General features: G+C 54.0%; 9 protein-coding genes across 9 annotated transcripts; 5 read left to right on the forward strand and 4 right to left on the reverse strand.

Moving 5' to 3' along the window:
* Positions 1-61: 61 nt before the first annotated feature.
* J4E83_002813 (uncharacterized protein) lies at positions 62-3955 on the forward strand (the record flags this gene model as incomplete). The annotated part of the gene is made up of 3 exons (XM_049329754.1): positions 62-506; positions 657-1781; positions 3462-3955. The coding sequence occupies 3 exons, from the start codon at positions 62-64 to the stop codon at positions 3953-3955; spliced, it is 2064 nt and encodes a 687-aa protein (XP_049191433.1).
* Positions 3956-4391: 436 nt separating this feature from the next.
* On the reverse strand, positions 4392-6890 carry J4E83_002814 (uncharacterized protein; the record flags this gene model as incomplete). Its single annotated transcript, XM_049329755.1, has 3 exons — positions 4392-6469; positions 6521-6690; positions 6748-6890. The coding sequence occupies 3 exons, from the start codon at positions 6888-6890 to the stop codon at positions 4392-4394; spliced, it is 2391 nt and encodes a 796-aa protein (XP_049191434.1).
* Positions 6891-7203: 313 nt separating this feature from the next.
* J4E83_002815 (uncharacterized protein) lies at positions 7204-9990 on the reverse strand (the record flags this gene model as incomplete). The annotated part of the gene is made up of 1 exon (XM_049329756.1): positions 7204-9990. The coding sequence occupies one exon, from the start codon at positions 9988-9990 to the stop codon at positions 7204-7206; it is 2787 nt and encodes a 928-aa protein (XP_049191435.1).
* An 867-nt stretch (positions 9991-10857) lies between these two features.
* On the forward strand, positions 10858-11901 carry J4E83_002816 (uncharacterized protein; the record flags this gene model as incomplete). Its single annotated transcript, XM_049329757.1, has 1 exon — positions 10858-11901. One exon carries the CDS (start codon positions 10858-10860, stop codon positions 11899-11901), a length of 1044 nt encoding a protein of 347 aa, XP_049191436.1.
* A 492-nt stretch (positions 11902-12393) lies between these two features.
* J4E83_002817 (uncharacterized protein) lies at positions 12394-14152 on the forward strand (the record flags this gene model as incomplete). The annotated part of the gene is made up of 5 exons (XM_049329758.1): positions 12394-12530; positions 12584-13093; positions 13144-13300; positions 13382-13714; positions 13781-14152. 5 exons carry the CDS (start codon positions 12394-12396, stop codon positions 14150-14152), a joined length of 1509 nt encoding a protein of 502 aa, XP_049191437.1.
* A 94-nt stretch (positions 14153-14246) lies between these two features.
* J4E83_002818 (putative secondary metabolism biosynthetic enzyme) lies at positions 14247-15215 on the reverse strand (the record flags this gene model as incomplete). The annotated part of the gene is made up of 2 exons (XM_049329759.1): positions 14247-15049; positions 15101-15215. The coding sequence occupies 2 exons, from the start codon at positions 15213-15215 to the stop codon at positions 14247-14249; spliced, it is 918 nt and encodes a 305-aa protein (XP_049191438.1).
* A 469-nt stretch (positions 15216-15684) lies between these two features.
* J4E83_002819 (uncharacterized protein) lies at positions 15685-16594 on the forward strand (the record flags this gene model as incomplete). Its single annotated transcript, XM_049329760.1, has 2 exons — positions 15685-15934; positions 15984-16594. 2 exons carry the CDS (start codon positions 15685-15687, stop codon positions 16592-16594), a joined length of 861 nt encoding a protein of 286 aa, XP_049191439.1.
* Positions 16595-17206: 612 nt separating this feature from the next.
* J4E83_002820 (uncharacterized protein) lies at positions 17207-21690 on the forward strand (the record flags this gene model as incomplete). The annotated part of the gene is made up of 5 exons (XM_049329761.1): positions 17207-17237; positions 17287-17562; positions 17612-17815; positions 17860-21599; positions 21658-21690. 5 exons carry the CDS (start codon positions 17207-17209, stop codon positions 21688-21690), a joined length of 4284 nt encoding a protein of 1427 aa, XP_049191440.1.
* A 435-nt stretch (positions 21691-22125) lies between these two features.
* On the reverse strand, positions 22126-23625 carry J4E83_002821 (uncharacterized protein; the record flags this gene model as incomplete). Its single annotated transcript, XM_049329762.1, has 4 exons — positions 22126-22506; positions 22566-22621; positions 22835-23463; positions 23522-23625. 4 exons carry the CDS (start codon positions 23623-23625, stop codon positions 22126-22128), a joined length of 1170 nt encoding a protein of 389 aa, XP_049191441.1.
* Positions 23626-23853: the final 228 nt, after the last annotated feature.

Genomic DNA, 23853 nt, shown 5'->3' on the forward strand with positions numbered 1-23853 from the left:
GCGGGCTAGCCGTCTCTTCCCGTAGCAACACCACCGCACGTTACGTGCCCCGACTGTCACCATGGTCCGGCCTATCGCTGTCATGCGCGAGACATGGAACATCTACACTCCTGTCGAACGACGGAACATCGGCATCTACATCGCCGGCATCATGATGTACAAGTTCGGCCTCGAGGCATTCAACGGATCTGTCATTGCGCTTGCGACTAATCGATACGATGAACTCGAGAAGAAAACGCACATCTCCATTACTTTTCAACGCGTCGGCGTCTTGACTGGACTGAATCAAGCCTTTCAGTGTGTTGGATCTATACTGATCGCGCCACTCATCAAAAGATATCCGACGAAGAACGTTCTGGCATGTGCAGTGCTTATATTTGCCTTCATGAGCAGCGTCTTGCTCATCTTAGACGCTGCAACTGGCGGCAAGTTCGCACCGCGCGGATGGGCAAAGGATGACTTCAGCTACTACGGTGACTATGATACCGACGCCATGATCCCCATCTGTAAGTTCATAGCCCCAGTCTACCTAACGGTTCGATATGTCGGTCACCTTTGTTCTCATGTCTGCTGCCGCCAGAGCTGTCGCTGGCGGGTGCTGTAAAGAGCAGCAGGTACTTGTTCTCATCTGATTCCATGTTGCTGACGAACGCTAGATTGCGTCTGTGGTATAGTCTACGGCATGGTCGAATTGATCCGGCGAGTCATTCCGCGCGACTTGGTTGGCGGCAACATCCAAAAGCTTCGACGTATGGACTCTCTGGTCCATATCTTCTACGAGATCAGCGGCACTGCTGGTGCCTTTTGCACAGCACTTGCGCTCATTCCCCGGTTCGGCAACAACTTCAGCTTCATCATCACGCCCATATTCTTCGCCGCCGCATCCATACTATGGTACTTCATTGAGGAAGCCAGTATACCGAAGGAAGGCAGATCTCTGATCTTGGAGAGTCAGCCAACCTATGTCAAGGCCGTGATAGGCGGATTCTACCTCTTCTTCGAGTCCGTTGGAACCGGTGCTAAGATCATCTTCAAGCACCGCAAGTTTATCTGGCTGTTACCCGGATATGCTGTCGCGCTTTATGCGCACCGATACCTCGAGAACGCAATCGCTCCTGCCGTAGCACGCCGCTATTTCGGAAACTCGGCATGGTCACAGATCATAGTGGGAGGCTCAAACTTCGGCGAACTACTAGGAGCGCTGTTTGTATTCATGTTCACGAACTTGGTGCACACTCCGATACCATGGCTTCGGCTAGACGCCCTGGCTCTCCTGATAGTCTGGTATCTACCTTTCTGGAACCCACCCAAGAACGACGTGGCTCAAGCTTGGATCGTGGGAGCGACGTTCCTCCCCATCAGTTTCGGGTGGGCTGCCGGCGACGTATCGCTCGCCGCATACATTCAGGCATCACTAGCGCGCATCGAGTCGAAGACTCAGAACGTATCTGCACTCGGTGCCGTCATGGCGTTCCTCTACAGCACATACATCGTCACGTACGCGATCGCATCCGTTTCCCTCGGGACCTACATCGACCGCGTTTCCGATCGCCACAACGAACAGATACACGGGGCTGTGTTGAACGTGGCTGCTGTACAGTTCACCATCATCAGTGTGCTGGTCTTGACGAGTACCTTTGTGCCGAAAGGCGCCTTTGCACTAAATCCCAAGATGCTCAGTGAGGAGGACTTGGATACCGATCTGGAGGACGAGGATCTGGAGTATGTACCCGGAGTTCAGGTCAAAGGCAAGCGAAGCTACGAAAGCCACGAGATGACCAGTAGAACGAACAGCTTGGATTAGCGACATGTGAGAATGACTTGGATGATGCTGATAACGAATATAACCTTCCCATCTTAATGCGACAGGAATTGCTCCTCTGGCCACGTATCACAATGCGAAAGAAACAACATGTGCGTGCAGACACCTTGATGTCCAGCCAAATAGCATTAGCAGACTATGCGGGGTATCTTGTCTGAACCGCTACATTGTAGATGGATAATACTTTGAGCACGACCTCGATCATCATGATCTGACCACCATATTGTGGGCCGGCAGAAGCCGCGACAGCACTTCCAATGTTTCTATAGTGATCTCCAGCACGTGTGTTCTTATGCAGCGCTCATTGATCCCCACGACTACATGTAAGCTATCGGCTGTTTCATCGACGACTCCGAATATAGAAGGTGACCTCCGCGACGTTCCGTCTCGGTAGACTGGAGTAGCTTCCGCAGCGGAGGCTCGACCCTGCGCACGGAGGGAATGTCACTTGATTGCAGCGCTGAGCAGTAAGAGTGGCAACTAAGCACTCGGCGTCCTGGGTTCGAGACAAGGGGCGCTTTAGCATGCGTCGACGCGCCAAGCCCATGTGCTCACGGGGCGAGGTTTGGTTGGCTCAGCTACGCCTTCACGCACCTCCAAGTCAGCAGCAACACCACGTCTTTGGGTTGCGCCAAGCAAAAGCTTCGCTCACAATCAGTCGCGCTGCGGACGCCATTTGCTTTTAACGGCCCAGTGCAAGCATGCGCGGAATTCCTTCCAGATCGCGCGTCTACTACGCCTTGTTGCGACCGCTGCCCTCGACCCATGGATGAGGCCGACTTCGACGGCTCACGCATAACACCTGTACCCGCCTGCTACGCGGCTGTACGTGCGCAACCCAGCTGAACAAGCTCAAGATCCCCAGAGCCTTGGACCTCTCGCTTTCGTGCTTTCGCTCTGGTCTTTGTTGGCGCCTTGTTCCAATACCCCGTCATTGTTGTTGTTGCCTCTTGTGGGTGGTAGCCCAGTCTGACATCCAACCCGCATTAGGCACGCCTCTGCCATCTGGTACACTGTTGCTACGACTACCGCTTGTGGGAGACTTCTACAATAACACATCCACCGCAAAGCGTCTGGTATTGCGGCTCGATGAATCATGCAGCCATATCCACAGCCGAGCGGACCGCCCGGTAACGACAGAAATGAAGGCGGACATCGGGGTCCGCTGAGTAGAACATGGCCACAGTTGTTCAAAAAGAGAAGGAGATATAGTCCGGTTAGAGAGAGCGCCCAGCAGCAGCAACAACAGCAACAACATGTACAGCAGATGCAGCAAATGCCGCACGTGCCAGTGCAACCAGCATCGCAAATACAGCCACAGCAACAACCCGTGCAATTACCGATACATCCCATCCGCCCATTGAAATCGCCATCAGTAACAACGCAATCCGTCACATCACCTACAGTATCTTCGATAAGATCCCCCTCAATAGCAGCAGACACCGCGAGCACAATATCATCAATATCCCATGCATCATCCGCAACACCGAAAAAAGTCGCCATCGCAAGAAGAAGCAGTAACATAGTACCTGCGGACAGTAATGGTATGCCTCTCTCTTCGTCATCAAGTCCCGTGACCTCAATCTCACCCTAAAAAAAACACGAACGCAAACTGGAGAATACAGCTAACCCCCTCCAGGCGCCGGCGGTGTAACAACCCCCCAAGCCGACCTCCTAGCTTCCAAATCAAACTACGAACTAATCTCCTCTGGCCAACACCTAGAAATGGGCCTCCACTTCAGCACCGCCATGGCCACCGGCGTAATGATGAAGCGCGCCACGCACCGCGCAGCCGAACAAGCCCGGCGCGACCGCATGAAAACCGCCATGGTAGATCTAGCTGAATTCTTACTCGACGGCGAAGTCACGTTTGGGAGCGGGACCACGTGTTTTGTTGTCATGAGAGGAAAAGATGGCGAGGATGGGAGCGAGAAGGTGACGGGTATGGATGGTGCCGATGACGATGTGAGGAGTGGGAAGGGGTCCATGCCGGGAGAGAAGAAGACGGTTAATAAAGCGCGGTTGATAGAGATGGCGTTGGAGAAGATGAAGGCACAGGAGAAGGAGATTGAGCTGCTGCGCAAGGAGATTGAGGGGTTGAGGGCGAGCGGGGACAGTATGGATGTGTCGTAGAGCCCACAACTGCATATGACGCTTTGTGTGATTTGTTGGAGGGGAGGGGAGAAGGAGGGCTGGGTTGGAGCATCTTTTCTTTTGTAACCTGAGATATCCATCATGCATGGCGTTTGACCATCTGTTTTTTTTTCGGCATACAGTTCGACCGCATGTAACTTCCTTAGCATAGGCACTGGAAACACGATATAGCATGTATCAACGAGTTACTTACTCGACGACGTCTTGCACCGGACCCATCGTGGCGTTTGAACCAAGTGGTGTTTCCACACGGGAACCATGGCCGTTAGTTCTGAGCCTCAAACAAGTTCGATCGGCCAAGTCTCCGCGGAGTGTAGACTATGGAAAGCGAGCATCATGTTATCAGCTCAATAGAAGTGCAAATAGTTGCGAGGAGTAGTAATGGTATCATTGGCACATGTCTACGTATAAGTGTCTACGCGAGCAATGCGAAGAGCAGATACGTCTTCTTCGCATAATCCGCCGCATTCTTCCTCAGCCTGTTGATAGCAGCCTCGTCTAAGTCCACCATGTCGGTTTTCTGTACCAGCGCTGTGAGTTTGGCACCGTCTGCACCAGTGTCGCCAACGAAGCGTTGAATGTAGAGGAGATCGAAAAGCAGTTGTTTGACTCTCTGTTCTTTTGCTTCCTTGTGGTCTGGTAATGATGCGGTGACGTCTGCTTTCTCACCATCGTCAGTGGTTTTGGAGTCTTCGGCTCCATCTTCCTCTTTGCCTTCGTCTTTCTCCTGGAAAGAAGGGCTTTGCTCTTTTGTAGGCGCGCTGATGGCGTCGAGATGCTGCTGAACCGTTTTGACTACTTCCTTGGCGACGCTACTCTTCAGGACCTCGACGCTGCCGGGCGCCCATACATCACTACCCAGCGCGCCCATATCTTTGTTTAGACCCCGCAGGAATCTGAAAGCGCTGGGTGACGGCTGGCTCGGCAGTGGTGGGTGTCCTTCCCACAGGATGTGGCTGTTAGTCTTGGCTTTCAGTGAACCTTGAAGCGATGTCTTGTATGCTTCTACGCTTGGTTGCGTCACGCACAAGGCCAGTGTAGTATGCAAAGGTTGAAGAATCTCTAACGTAAAGGGCGACGCAAGAGGTGTGGCTTTATCTTGGAGGCGCAACCGCGGTATCCGATCGCCGATTTCCCTGACTACGCGCAGCATGAAAGTGGCCTTTTGTGTTGATTGCTCACCATCAGACTTCTTCACGATAGTGTTGAAGCTCCGGCTTAGGTTTTGCATGGCTTCGCTCAGGGCTTCCTGGGTAGCTTCCTCGAGCAACTTTGGATCGTCATCGCTGAGGAGTGCTTGCTTAGAATCGCCAAGCTCATCGTCGGATTCGTCGTCTACATCGTCCGCAAAGGTGTCGTCCCATCGTGCTTCCTTCATGCTCTTCACGATACCTTTGACTTCCAGGATAGACTCCATCCACTTGTCAAAGGCAGAAGTTACGCTGATGACAGACTCATCGCGCCCTTGGTAGGTGTTGAGTATAGCGGATTTGAAGTTTTGTGCCCCGTTGCTCAGATCAGAGGCCTTGGTAGTGGTGTCCCATAGCGAAGGTGCCACGGCCTTGTCTGTTGAAGCCACCGTATCCAGTCGAGTCGTCAGCTCGGTAACCACGGTTTGTAGCCCATGTGTGCGCGATCGCACTATGCCCTCAAGCTTATCGTTCATCGTGTCTCGGAGATCGTCTAAAACGTTGGCCGACTTGACACCCGCCATTCGCGAGCCAGACAGTATCCAGGTCTCGATCAGCTCTTGCCTCAAGTCTGCAACCTCTTTGAGTCGTCCTTCGCCCTCTAGTGCTTTTTGCACACCCTTGAGGAAAGCGGCAATAGCGTCCTTTGACCATCGGTGCATTATCCGCTCTGCTTCCGGCCGCTGCAGTTCGTCGTGTCTCGGCCATGGCGTGTAGTTCCGTGCCTCATCACCTAACCAGCGATCATGTACATCGAGGTTCAGCTCGTAGAGACCGCGGACGTCGGGGTCCTGGATCAATGGCTGCGCCTTTAGCTTTGCTAGGGCTTCTGCCAAGCGCCGTGGAAAGATGGTTTGTGTATCGAGACAAGTCTGGATACACAGCTTGAGCGCGCTAATGCCACGCTTCGCAAGCTCATCGCCTCCTGCCCTCAGCTCGCTGTTCATCTTGTCCAATCGCATCTTATGGAAATGGTGTAGGACATCGGTCGGGGTGGAGCTCGTAGCGAGCGCGTAGGCACACATGCTTTCGAGCAGGCTGGCCGTTTCGCCGTTCGTGTTCGAGAGGCGCTTGTCAATCCTCCTGAGAAGCTTCCGCCGTACCGACAGCAGTCTCTCCCACAGCTGATTGACAATGGGCGCCTTGTTGTCAGATTGACTGAGCGACTTGTGGAGTAGTCTTGAGATGACCAGGACTTTCGCAATGAGCAGATACGATCCTTCTTTTTTCATGAGGCGCGTCATGACCACAGGCGCGTTGCGCATGACTGCGAGCTGGGCCGCGAATGTATAGCGCTCCGCATCTGTTGGCCGTCAACCCACTATCCTCTCCCAATGCATTGTTGTAGACTGACCGCGACTTCGTGTATGCATGTCCATCTTGCCCGCATTGTTTGTGATCTTTTCTAGGCCCCGCGCATTGCAGCTCTGCCCTACTCTTGAAAGCCTACTTTCCACTTGCTCCATGCGCACTTCCATGTCGATGATCGTACCGGCCGTGTCGAGGAGGCTGCGATAGCTTGCCCTGTAGTTCCGTCAGCCTCTCCGATCTCTATCCCATTGCTGGCCTGGCATTGCGTACCCCACAAGCGACCGTAGCTTCTCTCGATTGTCGTCGGCATTGTTGCGGAGCTGCTGTTCAAGCTTGCGGACGACTGGTATAGGGTATTGGAACGCGTCCTCCCACGTCTGAAAGGTTCGTGGGTCTGGCGTTTCGGTCGCCATTGGCGTGGGGTACTGGAAGGCGCGTGTTGGCGTCGCAATGCTACACGTAGAGGTACGCGGCGATGCTACATCTCCCCACCAATCGCGTGCTTAGTCATCGCACCTACCCATCACTCAGTTGCCAACTGGAACAGTTGACTGACTTGGGAAGGTAGTACATGATCAAAGAAGGGGCTTTGAACATAATCATTGTGTAAAATACATGATGGCATTGGTGTTGAAACCAAGAAACTCTATCTCTATACTATCTCAAAACATGGTATCACAGGTTAAGCTCAAATGACTCCGCCCATCCCAACTCCTACCAAACGAATCATTCTCCATCTGGAATGAAGCCTGCCGTATCACCTGCAGCATTCCTTCTTCTGAGCTCGCGTTCGACAGCCCTCAACATGAGCTGCGCATCGTCAAGCGTCAATTCCTCCCCACCCCTCATACTCGCCAACAGTTCCGCAAATTCCGGGTCATCAGGCTCAATGATCTCAACCCTTCTGCCCTTGGTCTTTGGCTTTGGTGGTGGCAATGGCATGAAAGCTCTGTTCGTGCTGCCGAACTTGGCAATCATCTCCTCAAATTCGCCTTGTGGGGTGCTCTGGCTTGTGACTGCCCCGCCAGCACCGATGCGCCAGACGTCTTCTTTGTCATCTTCCTGATCGTCGTCGATCTTGATAGCGGTACGGATGACGACGTTGAAGTCGCCGCCTCCTCCGACGTCAAGATATCCGAGAACACCTGAGTATATGCCTCGTCTCACGCCGCTCTCCACATTTTGAAGGATTTCGCATGAGCGTTTCTTGGGCGCCCCAGTCATACTTCCTGGTGGTAGACTCTCAACGAATGCGTCGAACCCTAGGTATGGAACAGAATGTTTCGTTGGCTTTTTGGAAGCGTACTCCACAGGGTCTTCCCAATCTTCGGGGGTGGTAGGCTTGTAGATTCCGCTGGGTACTGCATCGACGACTGATACTAGTTGCCATAGTGTTTCGTATTCTTCCACTTCCATGAGCTGGCTCACTCGGACATTTTCCGAGCCGTAGACACCGTGAAGTTGATGGCGGGTAAGATCGACAATCATGAGATTTTCTGCGCGTTCCTTAGACGATGAGAGGATGTCATGAGCCATCTCGGCAGTTACACCAGGTTTCTTCTGCACTGTTCCTTTGATCGGCCGGCATTGCGCAGTTTGCGATCGGTCCCAGCTTATGTACCGCTCTGGTGAGGAGCACAATAAATGTACATTGTGCATCCTCATGTAGGCGCTGAATGGCGCGGGATTTTGACCAGTTAGACGTTTGTAGAGGTTCCAGGAGTGTTCATTATCCTCGGAGTGGGATATTCTGCACGCTGTAGGCTTGCGAGCGCGAACCTCGTTGCGAGTCGTCAGACACAACTCGTAGCTCTGGCCGTCTGCTATCGAGTCTTTGCAGGCTCTGACTTTATCGCAGTAGTCGTCTTCGCCAACGGTGAGCTGATGGCATGACTCAATATACTGGTGCATGGTGCCATGCGTCTCGAAAGGGTCGATCTGTCTCATTGCGGCAGAGTTCGGGGTAGTCTCTCGTGATTTGAAGCCTGCATGCTCATACAGTCTCTCTATTGTGTTGATAACCCAATCCTGGTCACAGGGGCCGCGAATACTTTGAACATAGATCTTTTTGATCTGGTGGTCAAAGACAATACTCCTTGTTATGTAGGCGAAGCAGATGTCCGGATATGAGGCTTCTTCGTGGCCGTTGACGTCAATTGTTTCTAGACCAGCCTCGTAAGATGCATATCCCATCAAACCTCCCCAGAAAGGAGCCCATGTTGAACCCTGTGGCGGAGTCGAGGGCTGTAGACTCTTCATGACTTCTCGTACGTAGGGCCAAGGGTCGGCCACGGTCCAGTCTGTATGCACTTGGTCTTTACCATCTCTGAGCTCCATTCTGCGGGTGCCGGCGTAGTAATGTAGGCGCAGAGTCTCTTCTGGGATGACGACACCAACAATGCTGTACCTGCCTGTTCCCACAGCCATAGGTACGAGGTTCGATTGCAGTCCCGACTCTAACACTATGGCTTCGCCTCTTGATAACTCGAAGAGCTCACAAGCATCCGCAACGGTAAGTCGTCCACTTCCCGTGGTCGCACAATGCACAGTGCTCGGTGGTAGATCCGGTAGTGATTGCCCGTCCCCGTGCGCAATGAGCGAGGCCAGCTCGAACGGTGTGATAGTGTCGCTATCAAGCTTTGCGACGAAATCGGTATAAGAGCGTTTGCTCTGTTTCTTTGTGCCATAGATCCCCAATTCTCGTCGGAAATCCTCAGCAGTCATCGGCAAAGACGGCACGTTGGATGTCAGACTATGCTTGGGGACATTCCTGAACATGCGCTTCCGATTCCAGGCTTGGGCGTCCTCCCACCAATTCCGGATGATGCGCTTGCCCTCGTCGTTTGTACATATCGACTCTGGATGAAATTGTACTCCCCAGAACGGCTTCTGCAAATGTTTGATGCCCATGAGAACGGCACCGTTGAGATCGCTATCAAAATCCCACGCCAACGGCTCCAACTGAGGGCAGGTCTCGGTGGGTTCCCAAAGCTGTGCAGGATACCGTACAGCGCGCTTGTTCTGTATGGGGTGATCGAGTTTGACTTGCAAAGAGTGGTACTGCGTTGCTAAAAGACTCTCCACACCGCGGAATATTGACTGGCTCTTGTGTAGGACGGCCGTTATGATACCGTGCTTTGGTTCCGCGAGCCGTTCAATATCGGCTCCAAATGCAAGGCATAGCGACTGGAACCCGAGACATATACCGAGCACTGGAATGATCTGCTCATCCCGAAGTTTCCAGAGTTCTTTCATTAGACCAACATCTTCGTCACATTTCGCCCAGCCAGGTCCCGGCCCTGCAATGACGGCATCAAAGCTCTTCAAATAGTCGGTAAACGCTGTGAACTCCCCAGAGGCTGATGTCTTCGCAAGAACAGGATCATCGATGAAGATTTTGATGATTTCCGCGTCTACATTCTGCTCGACCAGCGCGACAATGTTGTTGGAAAAAGAGTCGTAGGCGTCCAGACAGAGTATCCTTGGGCGCTGAGTCAGAACGGCAGGCGCCATCGCTTTGGTCGCGGGTCTGAAGCCCGGAATAATCGGGTAGTGCGTGAGATGTTTCTACAACAGATTCCGATATTGAATTGTCAAAAGAGTCAGGCCGGACGTCTAAGTGACAGCCAGGTGTTGTATCGTGGTTGGTGAAAAGTTGGAGAGGTGATAGGGCTGAAATCTTATCCCGCGATAACTCCGGCGATTCGCCGGTGCAAGTGCGGAACCGTGGATCGGGTTCGTAGGAGTACCTTGGCTGTAGTTGAGTAGATGGAAGGCTGACAGTAGGAGAGCGGTGAGAGCGGTGAGAGCGGTGGTAAAGCGATGGAAGTGTTACAATGAACGATAACGATCTCATGCCAGGACGCCACCTGGTTAGGGTCAATAGGCCCCAGATGCAGGGTCCAACGGAAGCAGCCGCTTAGCTGCTCGACGCATCTGAGGTGTGCATGTCCTCGAAAAGGAAAGCAACCTTCGCTAATGTTGTTTCACCCAGCCGATCGACCTCTTGCCACCTCCTTAAAACCCCGCGCCATGTTCTAGAAGTCAGAGACGCGTTACAGCCATCCCACGCGCGCTACAGCAGCCCCACGAAGTCGAACCTCTTCACTCTCACAAGTGCCAGGAAAGAGTCTACTGGACGACACATAGAGCAATACTGGTATGGTCTCTAACTCAGCCTGACGGTCTCGATCTGCGCATCAGATATCAGAATGCCACAAGATACCCTTTAGTAATGATGGCGTCGGACATGATCACGCCTCGGCATACTAGAGTGGGCATCGCGCTTGGGCCATGTCGTCATGTCGAGATTCTTCCGCAGCGTTTCCACGGCGAGAGACCACGACATCTTGTTGGAGACGACCAATTCCCATAGACGCCATGTCCTGGCTCAGACGGCGAGCAGGGCCCTTGATAGTACTCGGGACCTCGGCCATTGGCGGCGCCGCCTATCGCTTCACCAAATCCGCCGACCCCTCCGACGCATCGTTGAACCCGCATACCTTCACGCCGTACACGCTTGTAGACAAGCAGCCTGTCTCGTCGACCAGCGCAATATTCACATTGCGCAATAGCAATGGCGTCTCAGATACGGAAAGTGTGAAGGAGGTGTGGAAGCGCAGCATCTGGAGTGTCCAGATCAAGCAGCCACAATTACAGATCGCGCGCGCATACACACCGCTGCCGCCTTTGCCTCCAGACGTCCACAAGAATGGCGAGAATGAGCCTGAGGATATGAGGCTGCTCATACGGCAAGAACAGGGAGGCGAGGTCTCGACCTACCTGCACCGACTACCCGAACAATCCACCGTCGAGCTACGAGGACCGAACACCGAACTTGAGCTTCCGCGCGATATCATAGAGGTTGTCTTCCTGGCAGGCGGGACCGGCATAGCACCCGCGATGCAGGTTGCGCAAGCCCTAGGAAGAAGGACTGGAAGCCGGATGCACATACTATGGGCGAATAGGCGGCGTGAAGAATGTGTAGGTGGCGTCAGCGACGACAGAGGCAGTACAACATCTGCACTAGATCGAGTAGGCTGGTGGCAGAGCTTCTTTGGTTCCAGCGAGTCTGTTGCAGCTGCACCACTTGCCGAGGACTCATCTACAGCGTCTAAGGGCATTGTGGTGAAGGAACTGGACGCGCTCAAGAAGCGGAGCGAAGCAACGAAAGGCGAAGGCCTCCGTGTCAACTACTACGTCGACGAGGAGAAGACGTGGATCCATCCATCCGAGATCGAGAAGAAGATACAAAGGCAACGAGCAGAGAACGGCTCAAGGTTGATCATAGTATCAGGCCCCGATGGATTCATTGAGCATTGGGCAGGCAAGAAGCTCTGGGCCAACGGAAGAGAGGTACAAGGACCATTAGGTGGTCAACTAGGACGGATGCAACTAGGTGAGTGGAAAGTAATTAAGCTGTAAGATAATGTACGTTCACCATGATATCCAAATTCTTCACTCTCAAACTCTTTGTGCGCCTGCCATCTTCTTTCCAGCGCATTAAGCACACTCCGCGGACCTTGACATCGGTGTTTCTCCGAGTCCGTAACTGCGCATATATGCAAGCCGGGAATAGTGCAGCCATCACTTGCCTAAATAGCGGCTAGACATTGTGCAACAAGCGCGGCCTCATGGATGAATTCCGCGCGCTGAATAATTCCACGATCGGCGCATTTCGATCATTGCTTCTCAGATCCCTGTCTCATCAATTCGAAACTCACATAGCGTCTTTTCTATCAATTGCTCTTTGCGCTTCTTTCAACTTTCCGTTCAGCGTTCCGAGACGAAATGGGGGCGGACGCAACAGACGCAGACGCCGAAGTCGCCGCTTCCCTTTCCCATCATGACCGGCCAATCAGCGACAAGGATCCCAACGCGCGACCAGAATGCTTCACATCGACCTTCCAAGAATGCATGTTCATCGCCTCGGTGACTATGGCCGTGGCCATGACGAGCTTTCTCACTGGGTCAATCACAGTCATGAGTTCTTTCGCCGCGCGGGATCTCAACATGACGAATGCGGAAATCACATGGATGAATGCCGCGACATCGTAAGCATATATCCAGCACAACATCTCGACTGACGCAGACTGAAAACCCATAGACTCACAGCAGGATCCCTCCTCCTCTTCTTCGGCAGCGTAGCCGACCTCTTCGGCCGCAAAACCATGTTCATAGCCTCCATGTTCCTCTTCTCCGTTTTCTGTCTCGGCGCCGGTTTCTCCACCTCCGGAATGACCTTGGATATCCTCTGTGGCGTGCTAGGCATCTTCTCCGCCTCCTCCGTGCCCCCAGCCCAAGGCATGCTCGGCGCCATCTACGAGTTGCCCAGCCGACGCAAGAACCGCGCTTTTGGCTGTTTCAGCGCGGGGAACCCCATGGGCTTTGTTTTTGGGACGATATTGTCGGGACTGTTTACGCAGGTGTTTAGTTGGAGAGCGGGGTTTTGGTTGCTTGCTATTGTGTACTTTGTTACTAGTATTGTTGCGGCGTTTACGGTGCCGAGGGATGGGACGCCCAAGAGGAGGTTGGATTCGGAGACGGTTAAGAGGTTGGATTTGCCGGGGACGGGGCTGACGGTGCTGGGGATTGGGATGTTTTGTGCGGCTTTGAGGTATGTTTTTTATCTAGGATTGAGAGGATATCAAACTGATTATGGGGTAGTCTCGGAGGTGATGCACCGCAGGGCTGGAAGACGCCGTATGTGCTTGTCCTACTGATCCTAGGTCTCATTCTAATCGCGGCATTTGTCGTATGGGAGATCAAATATCCATATGCTATGATCGACATGAAGATCTGGTATGATCGGGACTTTTCTCTTGTAAGTCCTCGTTTCTATCATCATCTTCACCATCACCAGAAGACGTCCAACACATCCCACTAACACGCCCATCAACCCCAGCTCCTAGTCATCCTCTCCTGCGGCTTCCTCGGCTTCCCCATCTTCTCCTTCTGGATCGCACTCTACTTCCAAACCCAACTCAACTACAACGCCCTCATGACAGGCGTGCACATGCTCCCCATGGTCATCGTTGGTCTAACCGCCAACGCCGTCGCCGCCCTCGTCCAACACAAAGTCTCCAACAAACTACTCGTAAGTATCGGTGCCGCCGCCCTAACCGTTTCCTTCACCCTCGCTGCCGTGCAGAGGTACGGAGACTCGTATTGGGCGTTTTCTTTCCCGGCGCTGTGTTTATGTGTTATTGGGGTGGACTTTCAGTTCATTGTCGCTAATGTAAGTTTCCCTCTATTCCAGTTTCCTTGTGTCTTGTAAGTGGTTCTTGACGCTGATCACGAGTAGATGTACGTCCTCTCATCCATGCCTACGAACAAACAGTCTATTGCCGGTTCGCTATTCCAGACTTTGACTCGTCTGTGTACTGCGATTGCGTATGGTGCTGCGACTGCCATATTCGATGCTGTGCAACGAAAGCCTGCGACATCTGGCTACTACGCGAAAAATGCTGCTGAGCCGTTTGCGGCGGTGTTTTGGTTTGCGGCCGCGGCATCGGTACCTGGGCTGCTTCTTGTTCCCTTTCTGAGGATTGGTACGCAGGGACATAAGGGGGATACTGGGAGGGTTAAAGCGGGTGGGGATGATGGACATGTTGTTGCTGCTGTGAGCGAGAAGCATGGACGGAGTGATGTGGAGGAAAGAGGAGAAGGGGTGTAAAAGCATATGATAGGAACATCACAAAACTCGTAACAATTCGGAGATCTGAACTTTGAACATGTGCTTGGTATTGTTGATGGCAGTTGATCCGCATCTACTGATCAGGGTTGTAGTACTTCCGCCAGTTATGTTCCTCCTTAAATCCAAGAACATCCCTAATCTTGCGGTTACTCAGCGGCGCTTCCCACTCATCCATCTCCCTTGTAATGGGTGTATTTGGTGCATACTGCTCAAGGAACTGCTTCGTTGGGAACGTGGCAGTGATGGTATCGTTCGTCGCATTAAAGACCTGGAAGCCCAGTCCATCCTTCTGCACACAAAGATCGCAAATTTGACCAAGATCGCGAGCATCAATGTACGCCCAAGCATTCCTCTTGCGGCACTCTGGGGACTTGATGTACTTTGGGAAGTCGCGCTCGTACTCGTGAGGCTCGATGACGTTTCCAATGCGGAGGGCGTATATGTCGGCGTCAAATCTGCGGGCAAATCCGCGGGCTACGCGCTCGCCACAGAGTTTGGAGATGGCGTAGGTGTCCATGGGGTTTACGTCCATATCTTCAGTCAGTGGGAATGCGGTGTAGTCGAGATCTCCCTGGCCAAAGCACACTTCGTAGGTGGTTTCGCTGCTGGCGATGATGATCTTCTTGACGCCGAGCTTGCAAGCTGCCTCGATGACATTGTATGTGGACCTCACGTTGCCGGCATAGCACTCGTTGTCGGGCACCAGCATGTTTCGCGCGTAGGCTGCGAAGTGGATGACTGCGTCTGGCGGGCCGGGTACGTGAGGACCTTCATAGCCGGCGAAGTTGAAGTGGGTTGTGAGCGCGTTGAAGACCTGGCCGCTGTCTGTGAGGTCGGTTTTGAGGGTGAAGACTCCGGCGTTCGGGTCGGGGAAGTCTGGTTGATGTCAATTCATAGAACATAGCAGCGACGAAAACGGGGATGTACCTGTCAAGTCAAGATTGAGTACCGAGTAGCCCTTCTTGATGAGTTCTGGGATGACATGGCGTCCAGCCTTTCCTGAGCCGCCGGTGAAGACGATGCGCTTCCCTGAGGGGGCCATTGTGGAGAATCTGGGGGTTGGAAGAATGTTCTTGTATGTTCACGATCTAATACTCGATATGTCAGTGGTAGCTTGGACATGGGGTAACTGCGGGGTCGTTCTTACCCTCTGTAAACAAAAGGTCTAACTGGCGTTTTAGGGAATCTGCTGAGACAAGATTGAAAATTCATCCAAGAAATCGTTGAGCAGAGATATCCTCATCTTTATAGGCGTCATTGTGCATTTGGAGATCGATCGTCCCACCGGGACATCTCAATGCGAACAGGCGTGGCGAGGGACGGTAGCTACAGCGGGATGTACATGGTCGGTAAACCTACGTCACGACCCCTACCCCGGCATTTGGAAGTTGGACCCACCTGAGCACGCTTTTCGGTCGTACGACTAGCGTATGAAGACAGCGAATCCTCCGCAATTGCCATTTCACACCTAGTACATCTTCACCTATGGTCGCATATCCCTATCCACACAGATGACCAGCGGTCTGATGCGGCGCTTCTCCACGTTTGCCCGCACGCAACTCCCCACTAGGACAGCGAGATCGCTCACTGCGCCCCGGCTGCTGGGGCTCAAGCAGTACAAGAGGACCCTCAGCGACGCCAGCGCGAGACAGGCGTCCGTGTCAAGGCACTGGTTCACTAGCTCGTCGCCATGCTCCCATCCGGAATCCGATGAGCGCGAGAAGGCGCGTTCCAACGAGCGCAACTTGAAACTAGGAAACAGTGGGTGGCACCTTCTACATGTAGGATTAGATGGCTAATACGATCACAGCAATCCGAGTACTCCACGATCGCCTACCCACGCTCTTGATATCGCCCCTACCGCAAGACATACTGTCCCCGCAGATCAGTCTTCAACTGTTCCCCTCGACGCACCCGCACCTACCCAACGTAAGCGGGAGGTACGCCTACACAGCAGCATTATGGACAGCACCGGTCGCATGGGGCCAAGTTCCCGTACTGGGCAATGTAAAGCTCAAGATATTGTCTGAGCGCATGGTCAAGAACGGAGGATCCACCACAAGCAACGTACGCAACGAGAAGCTCATAGTCCGGTGGCAGACATGCAAGTCGGAGAAGGAGAACGGCCAGGTCAGCGACGTAGTCGAAAAGATTACGAGCATCGTCGCGGGGTCCAAGAGGCCGCACCAGGAGTTTACTGGCCTGTTCAAATTTGAGTTTGACGAAGAGGGGCGCATCTTGAATCACATCATCGAGCACACGGAAGAGGGTCAGCACTGGGACAGGACGGCCAAGGTTATCAGTGTCACTGACTGGCTGCTGGGACGGGCGTGGGGGAGGCGCGAGGAAGTGAGCCCTAGTCTGGCCTTCGTCAAGTGTTGGAGAGAGAAGAACAGTCGGGGCCGTGGCGAGCGGCGATGAAGCGTGGGAGTACAGGCCCTTCACCACTCTATTGTACAAGACTTGTAATCACGAAGTAATGACAACACCCATCCTCACACAGCAGCGTCAATTTCACATGCGTATCCACCGCTGATGACCCGGTGCGTCAGGTTACACATCCGGAATAATTGTGCGTGTGCGATTGGCCGAGGGCTTGGGTGAAATGCGGAGGCCGGCCATGTGCATGGAAATGAGTGGCAGGGCGGGATGGGATGCATCGACAGCGTGGCTGGGCCCGTGACAGCTGCTGTGTTCCCGCCCAATAGACGAGTTGCGAGCATCGACGCAGCACTAACGACTAACTCGCGCCTAGCATCACTAGGATCAAGCTTCCGGCGCATCTCCCCAAGGCCAACCCTCCATCAACATTGCTACCACCATCGCGCCCCCCTTCACCCCAAAGGGCTTTCCATCGCTACTCGAGAGGTGTTTTTTCGCGTGTAGCCGCCGGCCGCTAGCCCTGCAGCAGTCCACCGCCCGGCCGCCCAAAGCTTCCCCGCTCCATTACACGACAGCGCCGGGAGCTTCAGCCTCATCCACCCAGGCAGAAGCCTAACAACCACGAGCGCCGTCCCCGGAGCCCCCACAGCCATGGCGGACCTCGCACAGAGCGGCGAATTGAGTGCGTGCTGACACTTACACCTGCCCAAGTCCCAGCTAACGCGGCGCAGACCAGCCCGTCCTCAACCTGACGCCCGAGGAGAAGCGCGTCTTCCAGTTCCTCTTCCAGCAAGCCGACACGGAGAAGCTGGGCGTCATAACAGGCGAGATTGCCGTCAAGTTCTTCGAGCGCACCAAGTTGGCACCCGCTGTCCTGGGCGAGATATGGCAGATTGCAGACACGGAGAACCGTGGTCTCCTGACCATGGCCGGGTTCTGCCAGGTCCTGCGCCTCATCGGACACTACCAGGCCGGCAGAGACCCCGCTCCAGAGCTGGCCTTTAGACGTATGATCTCAATGGCCCGTAGTATAGCCATGCGCTGACACTCCCGCAGCTGCGCCCCTGCCCAAGTTCGAGGGCTTGAACATCCCATCCGCTCCTCCCGCCGCCCCGAGCTTCTCTCCACAACCCACCGGTTCGATACAACCTCAGATGAGCGGCAACGGCCCCATCCGCGTCCCTCCGCTAGTACCCGCCAAGGCTGCTGAGTACGCAGGCCTCTTCGAGAAGTCTGGGGCCGTCAATGGCGTGCTCTCTGGTATGTGTCTTGATACTCGACTAGTGCGACTCTAACATTCCCAGGCGAGAATGCAAAGGAGATCTTCGAGAAAGCGCGGTTACCTAACGAAGTCCTCGGTCGCATCTGGAATCTTTCCGACACAGAGCAGCGCGGCGCTTTGAACGTCACCGAATTCATCATTGCCATGCACATGCTCGCCTCCTACCGAACTGGCAACATGAAGGCCCTCCCGACCGCCCTACCCCCAGGCCTGTACGAAGCCGCCTCGCGACGAGGACAACTCCCACCTCCACCAGGCCGACCAGACCAATCCATGTCCATCCCGCGCCAGTTCAGCGGTCAGCAAAACCAGCCGCGGCAATCGAGTCCCCTTGGACGAACGCCATTCGGAGCACCGGCTCCAGCACCCCAACCGACCGGCAGCGATTGGCTCATCAGCCCACAAGAGAAGGCTTCATACGACAATCTCTTCAAGACAGTTGACACCATGGGTCGCGGTTTCATTACTGGAGATCAGGCAGTGCGCTTCTTCAGCGACTCCGGGCTGCCCGAAGATGTCCTTGCAGGAATATGGGACCTCGCAGACATCAATTCGGAAGGTCAGCTGTCCAAGGACGAGTTCGCAGTCGCAATGTACCTCATCCGTCAACAACGGAAGGGAGATCAGCTTCCAGCAACGCTTCCACCCAGCCTGATCCCCCCGAGCCTACGAACAGCCGCCAACCAAGCGGTGCCAGTAGCCGCCCCTCAGCCAGCGCCACCCGTTCCTCGCGCCGCCAAATCAGCTGCAGATGATCTCTTCGGACTCGACGCCTTCACAGCACCGGCTCCTGCTCCTCAGCAACCGCAATCGACAGGCGGCTCTGCTACCTTCAGCAAGCCATTCGAGGCTGATCCTTTCGGAAGCAAGCCAACCTCGCCCACGTCTCCTCACCCCTTCCAGCCTCAACCGCGAAACCCCGCTTCTACCTTCAAGCCGTTCATGCCTAGTTCTTCATTCGGTCAGACTCTTACTGCGCATTCTACAGGCCAATCGGGTACCTCTGGCGTGCCACAACACTCCACACCATCCGCAATGGACGATTTGCTGGGTGGAGAGGATGTTGCTGAGATCAACAAGAAGCTGACACAAGACTCGACTGACCTGGCCAACATGTCTAACCAAATGACCACTCTCCGAAACCAGATGCAAGAAGTCCAGAACAAGAAGACTGCGACGGAGGGCGATCTCAACAGTGTCAACACTCAGAAGCGCGATCTCGAGCTGCGCCTCTCGCAGTTCAAGACCCAGTACGACCAGGAAGTCAAGGCTGTCAAGGCGTTGGAGGACCGACTGGCTGCCTCTCGCAACGAGACCCGCAAGCTGCAACAGGACCTTGCTATGATCGAGGGCTCTTACCAGGATCTTCAGAATCAGCACCGCCAGGTGGGAGGCCAACTTGAGGCTGACCAACGCGAGAACAACAGCTTGAAAGAACGCATCCGCCAGCTCAACACCGAGATTGGACAGCTGCGTCCTCAGCTTGACAAGATGAGGAACGATGCCAGACAGCAGAAGGGCATGGTCGCCATCAACAAGAAGCAGCTTGCTACCAACGAGGGAGAACGCGACAAGATCAGGAATGAAATGAACGACTTGACCAAGTCGCAAGAAGAGGGCACACGCAGTCCACAAGCCCAGACCCCCGCCGTCGCCGTCAGCCCAGCGGCGTCCACTACAAGCCAGAGCACGAACCCATTCTTCCGCAAGTCGCCCCAACCCGTTGCAGAGAACACCATGTCGCCTTCTGGATTCGCACGTGAAGGCCCGCACAAGGACTTTGACAGCGTTTTTGGTAGCTTCGGCACTCCTCAAAGCACAGCACCTCCCGTCTCTTTCCGTCCCGAAAACCAGAGCCAAGGTCCCAGCTTCTCCGTTCCATCCGGCCAGTCAGTACGCTCTTCCGAAGGACCTGACGTTCCCACACCGTCTACCTCACCCCCTCTGTCTTCTTACCAGGAATCTCCCCGCGCTGCAGACCCGCCAGCTCCCCCTGAGTCGCGTCAATTCGGCTCTTCATTCCTGCCTCTGAGGGAAGGCGGCCAGCGATCCGACTCGTTCAGCTCTTCCGTGCGAGCTACTGCTCCTGCCAGCAGATACGGTGGCCCTGGCAACGAAACACCTACAATCTCCCAGGCATCTCCTGCGAGCACACCAATAGCAGAGAAGCCCACGGTAGAGCGAACTGAAACCAACCGCACAGAAACCGACAACTTCAACCCTTCTCTGTTCAACCGTAACTTCTCATCAGCATCTCCTGTAGCCAGTATCACCAGTGATACTCAGCGCTCAACCAGAGCTGAGGACCGTAAGGATGCCTTCTCTAACTTCGGAGCACCTTCAGCTGGTGTTGACATTCCTGGTGCTTTCCCACGTGAGGCTGCTACGCCTCTTCAACAGAACCAAACTGGAGAGAGCAGTCTGAGCGCCCCCAACAGGAACATCAACCGCGCGGACCCCTTCGGCAGCACCTCTGGTGAGCAGCCTCGTGGAGGGAAGGATGATTTCGATGCGGCATTCGCTGGCTTCGGCCCTAGTCGTCAGAACACTGCTACTGCATCCACCACAAGCGCACCCGCGGATAACTCCAACAGGTTCAACAAGGAGTTCCCTCCGATTGAGGACCTGGCTCACGATGATGACAGCGACAGTAACGATGAGCGCGGATTCGATGACAACTTCACATCCGCGTCGCCAAACCAGAAGCGTACCAGCACAGGACAAGAGCAGCGCTCTCAGCAACAGCAGCGACCAGGCACTGCGTCAAGTGACGAGCTGTACAGGGCCCCGCCGCCAACTACCCGCCTGGACTCCAACATCGGTGGCTTGCCCTCTCCTAGCGCGCAGAAGTCCCCACCCACCTACGAGTCCACTGTGAACCAGACCAGAAGTGGATCGAACCAATTCCCCCCTGAGTTCGGTGGTCTTCTTCCCGCTCGCGAAGACCCGACGTCGCCAGGGTCTCCTGACACCGCACAAGGCCCGGAGAAGTCGTACAATCCTCCTGGCGGTCACGGAGCTGCTCTCTTTGGCGGCCCTTCCAAGTCTGCCACCACATCGCCCCCTCCTCTAGATACTCCATCATCGACCGTCCCATCCGATCAATACCACTCTGCAGTATCGTACGGTGCCAATGAGAACAAGGGCCCATCGCCGTCCAGCAACGTCCCCCAACTCGGCAAGTCTGCCTTCAATGATGACTTCGACGCCGGATTTGATGATCTAGCAGATGCCAAGGAGGATGACCGGGCTGATGACGACTTCATGTTCTCTTCGCAGAACCGTGAAGGTCTTGACGAGTTCAACCCAGTGTTTGACTCGCCAGCTGCCTCCAAGTCAAACACCATGGCTTCTCAGCAGACCCCCACCGGCAAGCCTCGTGGTGATGACAGCTTCAGTGACTTTGAACACCTGTCGCAGACGTTTGGAGGACAGCCCCAGCAGCCTCAACCCGCTGCCTCGTCCCAGGACTGGGATGCCATCTTCTCCAACCTCGAGTCTTCGCAAACCGACAAGGGCTCGCACTCACAGCAAGCATCCACTGACTTTGGCAAGTCTGTCTTTGATACTCTCGACAATGAGGAGGCTGCTGCTTCTTCATCCAAGTCTCAGGGATTGTCGCCTCAGATGCCCTCGCTTGGTCGTGCCATCAGCACTGGAACCGAGCATGACGACCCTATCCTCAAGAAGCTGACTGGTATGGGCTATGGACGCAACGATGCTTTGTCTGCGCTCGAGAAGTACGACTACGACATCAACAAGGTAAGCAATGCAGTTATACATTGTACGAAAAGGAACTCGAGCTAACAATTCTTCATAGGCCGCCGACCACCTGGCTTCCGGAGGAAACTAAACCCCCCAATCATTCCCACTCCAAACCACCACACACACTCGCGCACCCCGGATCGCTCTTTTGTATGAGTACATATGTTTAGCATGGCTTTGTCACAACAAACTTTTCATACCCTTGAGCGTTGGACCTGTTCCTCTCCCGTTTTTCCCACTGTCGCTGCGACGCACGCCCTTTCCTTTGTTCACGCTTACTCTTCTTGTACTAAAGCTTTCACTTGAGACGGAGGCTTTTGGGCCAGTCTTGGTGCTGGCTGTGTAGTAGGGAGGATTGGGTCTGAGCGACTGCTGCGTTTTGTGCACATGGTTAGTTACTTAATCTAATTCGTTCTTTGGTTGATCGATGGGATGTTGTGTGCTTGTGATGTAGTGACTACGTGTTTCAATGTTGATTGGAGCTTTGTAGCCCGCTCAAACAATATCCTGCCGTGTAGTATAGCTACACAAAGTCTTCATACTGCAGATCCCGCGATGAGTATCGTGATTTCTGTTTCTGGAGTCCGAAAGGGCCTTCACGGTCGCCACTGTGCCAAAAGTGATCAAGAGCGCCTAATTCCTGCCATCGGGTTTTCAGCGCTTCGCGCACCTTGAGCTTGGTTTCCGTGTCTAGAGTCTGGTCCCGATTGAACAAGTATTCCGCGTCTTCGCTCTCGTTTTCTGGTCCTTCTTCTTCTTCTTCTTCGTCGCTTTCTTCATCTGTTGCCTCCTCGTCTTCCTCGCTGTCTTCGTTCGTGTCTTGCTCATTCTTGTCGCTTACAACATTAGGCGCACGGAGAACATAATGCCGGGCTGGGTCCCCATCTGCATCCTCTTCTTTCTCCTAGCTCTCGTTAGCCTCACTCATGCAGACACTCGCGTGATGATTAGCAAACCGCATACCTTTCGCCACTCCTCTTCCGTCATGCTGAATAATCGACAAGGCGGCCCCCACTGGCCTTTCACTCTTTCAGCAGATGTCAAATACCTTACTCCTACATCCTCAATTGTCTTTTGACGTGGTGTACACCAGTCCTCTAAATTTGCGTGGAAAACCCTGACCGACTTCCTCCTGTGTAAGAGATCATACACGGGCCGTCTGATCGACTCGAGGATATTGAGCATAACCCGCTCATCTTCCATGTCGTAGGGATGACGATATCGATACCCACCAAGTTTAATTTCACCAATCTGGAAAGCTGTCTCGAGGCGAATGCAAATTTCGTGTTTACGTTTCGTAGGTAGTAGCTGGAGGTCTTGGAGGTTTTTGTGAAGAGTCGCCACTTCGTCCTCGCTTTGCATTTCAGTTCCGGAGAAGTTGAGTACCACCGTGAACTTGCCGATAAACTGATACGGCTTTATTCCGAGCTTGAAGGGATCGGCGCGGAACAGGTTGCTCATCTCCTGGGCGGACGTGATGTAGAAGCTGTTGATACTGTAGTAAGTCTCTGTAAGCTCTTGCGCTGCGTGCACTCCAAAGTATGCTGGATCCATAGCCCAGCATTTAGGTTGCATGTGGAGACTTTCACCGCAGATGTCGAGTGCTTCAATACCTTCGCCCCATTGCGAGTCTAACCAGCCAATGCGTATGCTTTTGCCGCATACGACACGCCACCACATTCCGCTATATTCTGGTGTATCTTGAGCCTGGGCTGTCGGGCCGACGATGTAGGCGTATACCATGTTTCGAAGCTCTCTTGGTAAGACGGCATGGAACTCGCTAGCTAGTTCGCGACATGATTTTCGCGCAGCAGTTGCGGCTTCTACTGCTCTTTGGCGTTCTAGAGGGGAGGCATTGTATCTATATGTGGCTGTCGATTAGCAGAGATATCGATTCCAGTGGAAGTGAGGGACTGTACATTGGTATCGAGTCAATCTGTTCGTTGAACTTGCATCTCACAAAGCCCTTGGCTCTTTCAGCTTCGGCATCCATACGGATGAAGTCAGGGTCGAGTTGCAACATAGTTGAGGAATGTGAGACGGACGTGTCGAAATAAACCAGAGAAATACAGAAAAAGAGGGTGTGTATGTCCGCGGCACAATGCCCCGCCCTCGCAGCACCCTTACATGGAAGGTCCAATCAGCTACTGTGCCTTGAAGAACGTGCATAGACGCTCGCGCCTGCATTGCATTGCATTCTATTGCTCTACCACATGAATGCAACCGTGAAGTCTTTAATGATAAGAAGTTC

This window comes from Alternaria metachromatica (assembly GCF_023757995.1).
Source record: "Alternaria metachromatica strain BMP 0045 chromosome Unknown scaffold_4, whole genome shotgun sequence".
Taxonomy (NCBI): Eukaryota; Fungi; Ascomycota; class Dothideomycetes; order Pleosporales; family Pleosporaceae; genus Alternaria; species Alternaria metachromatica.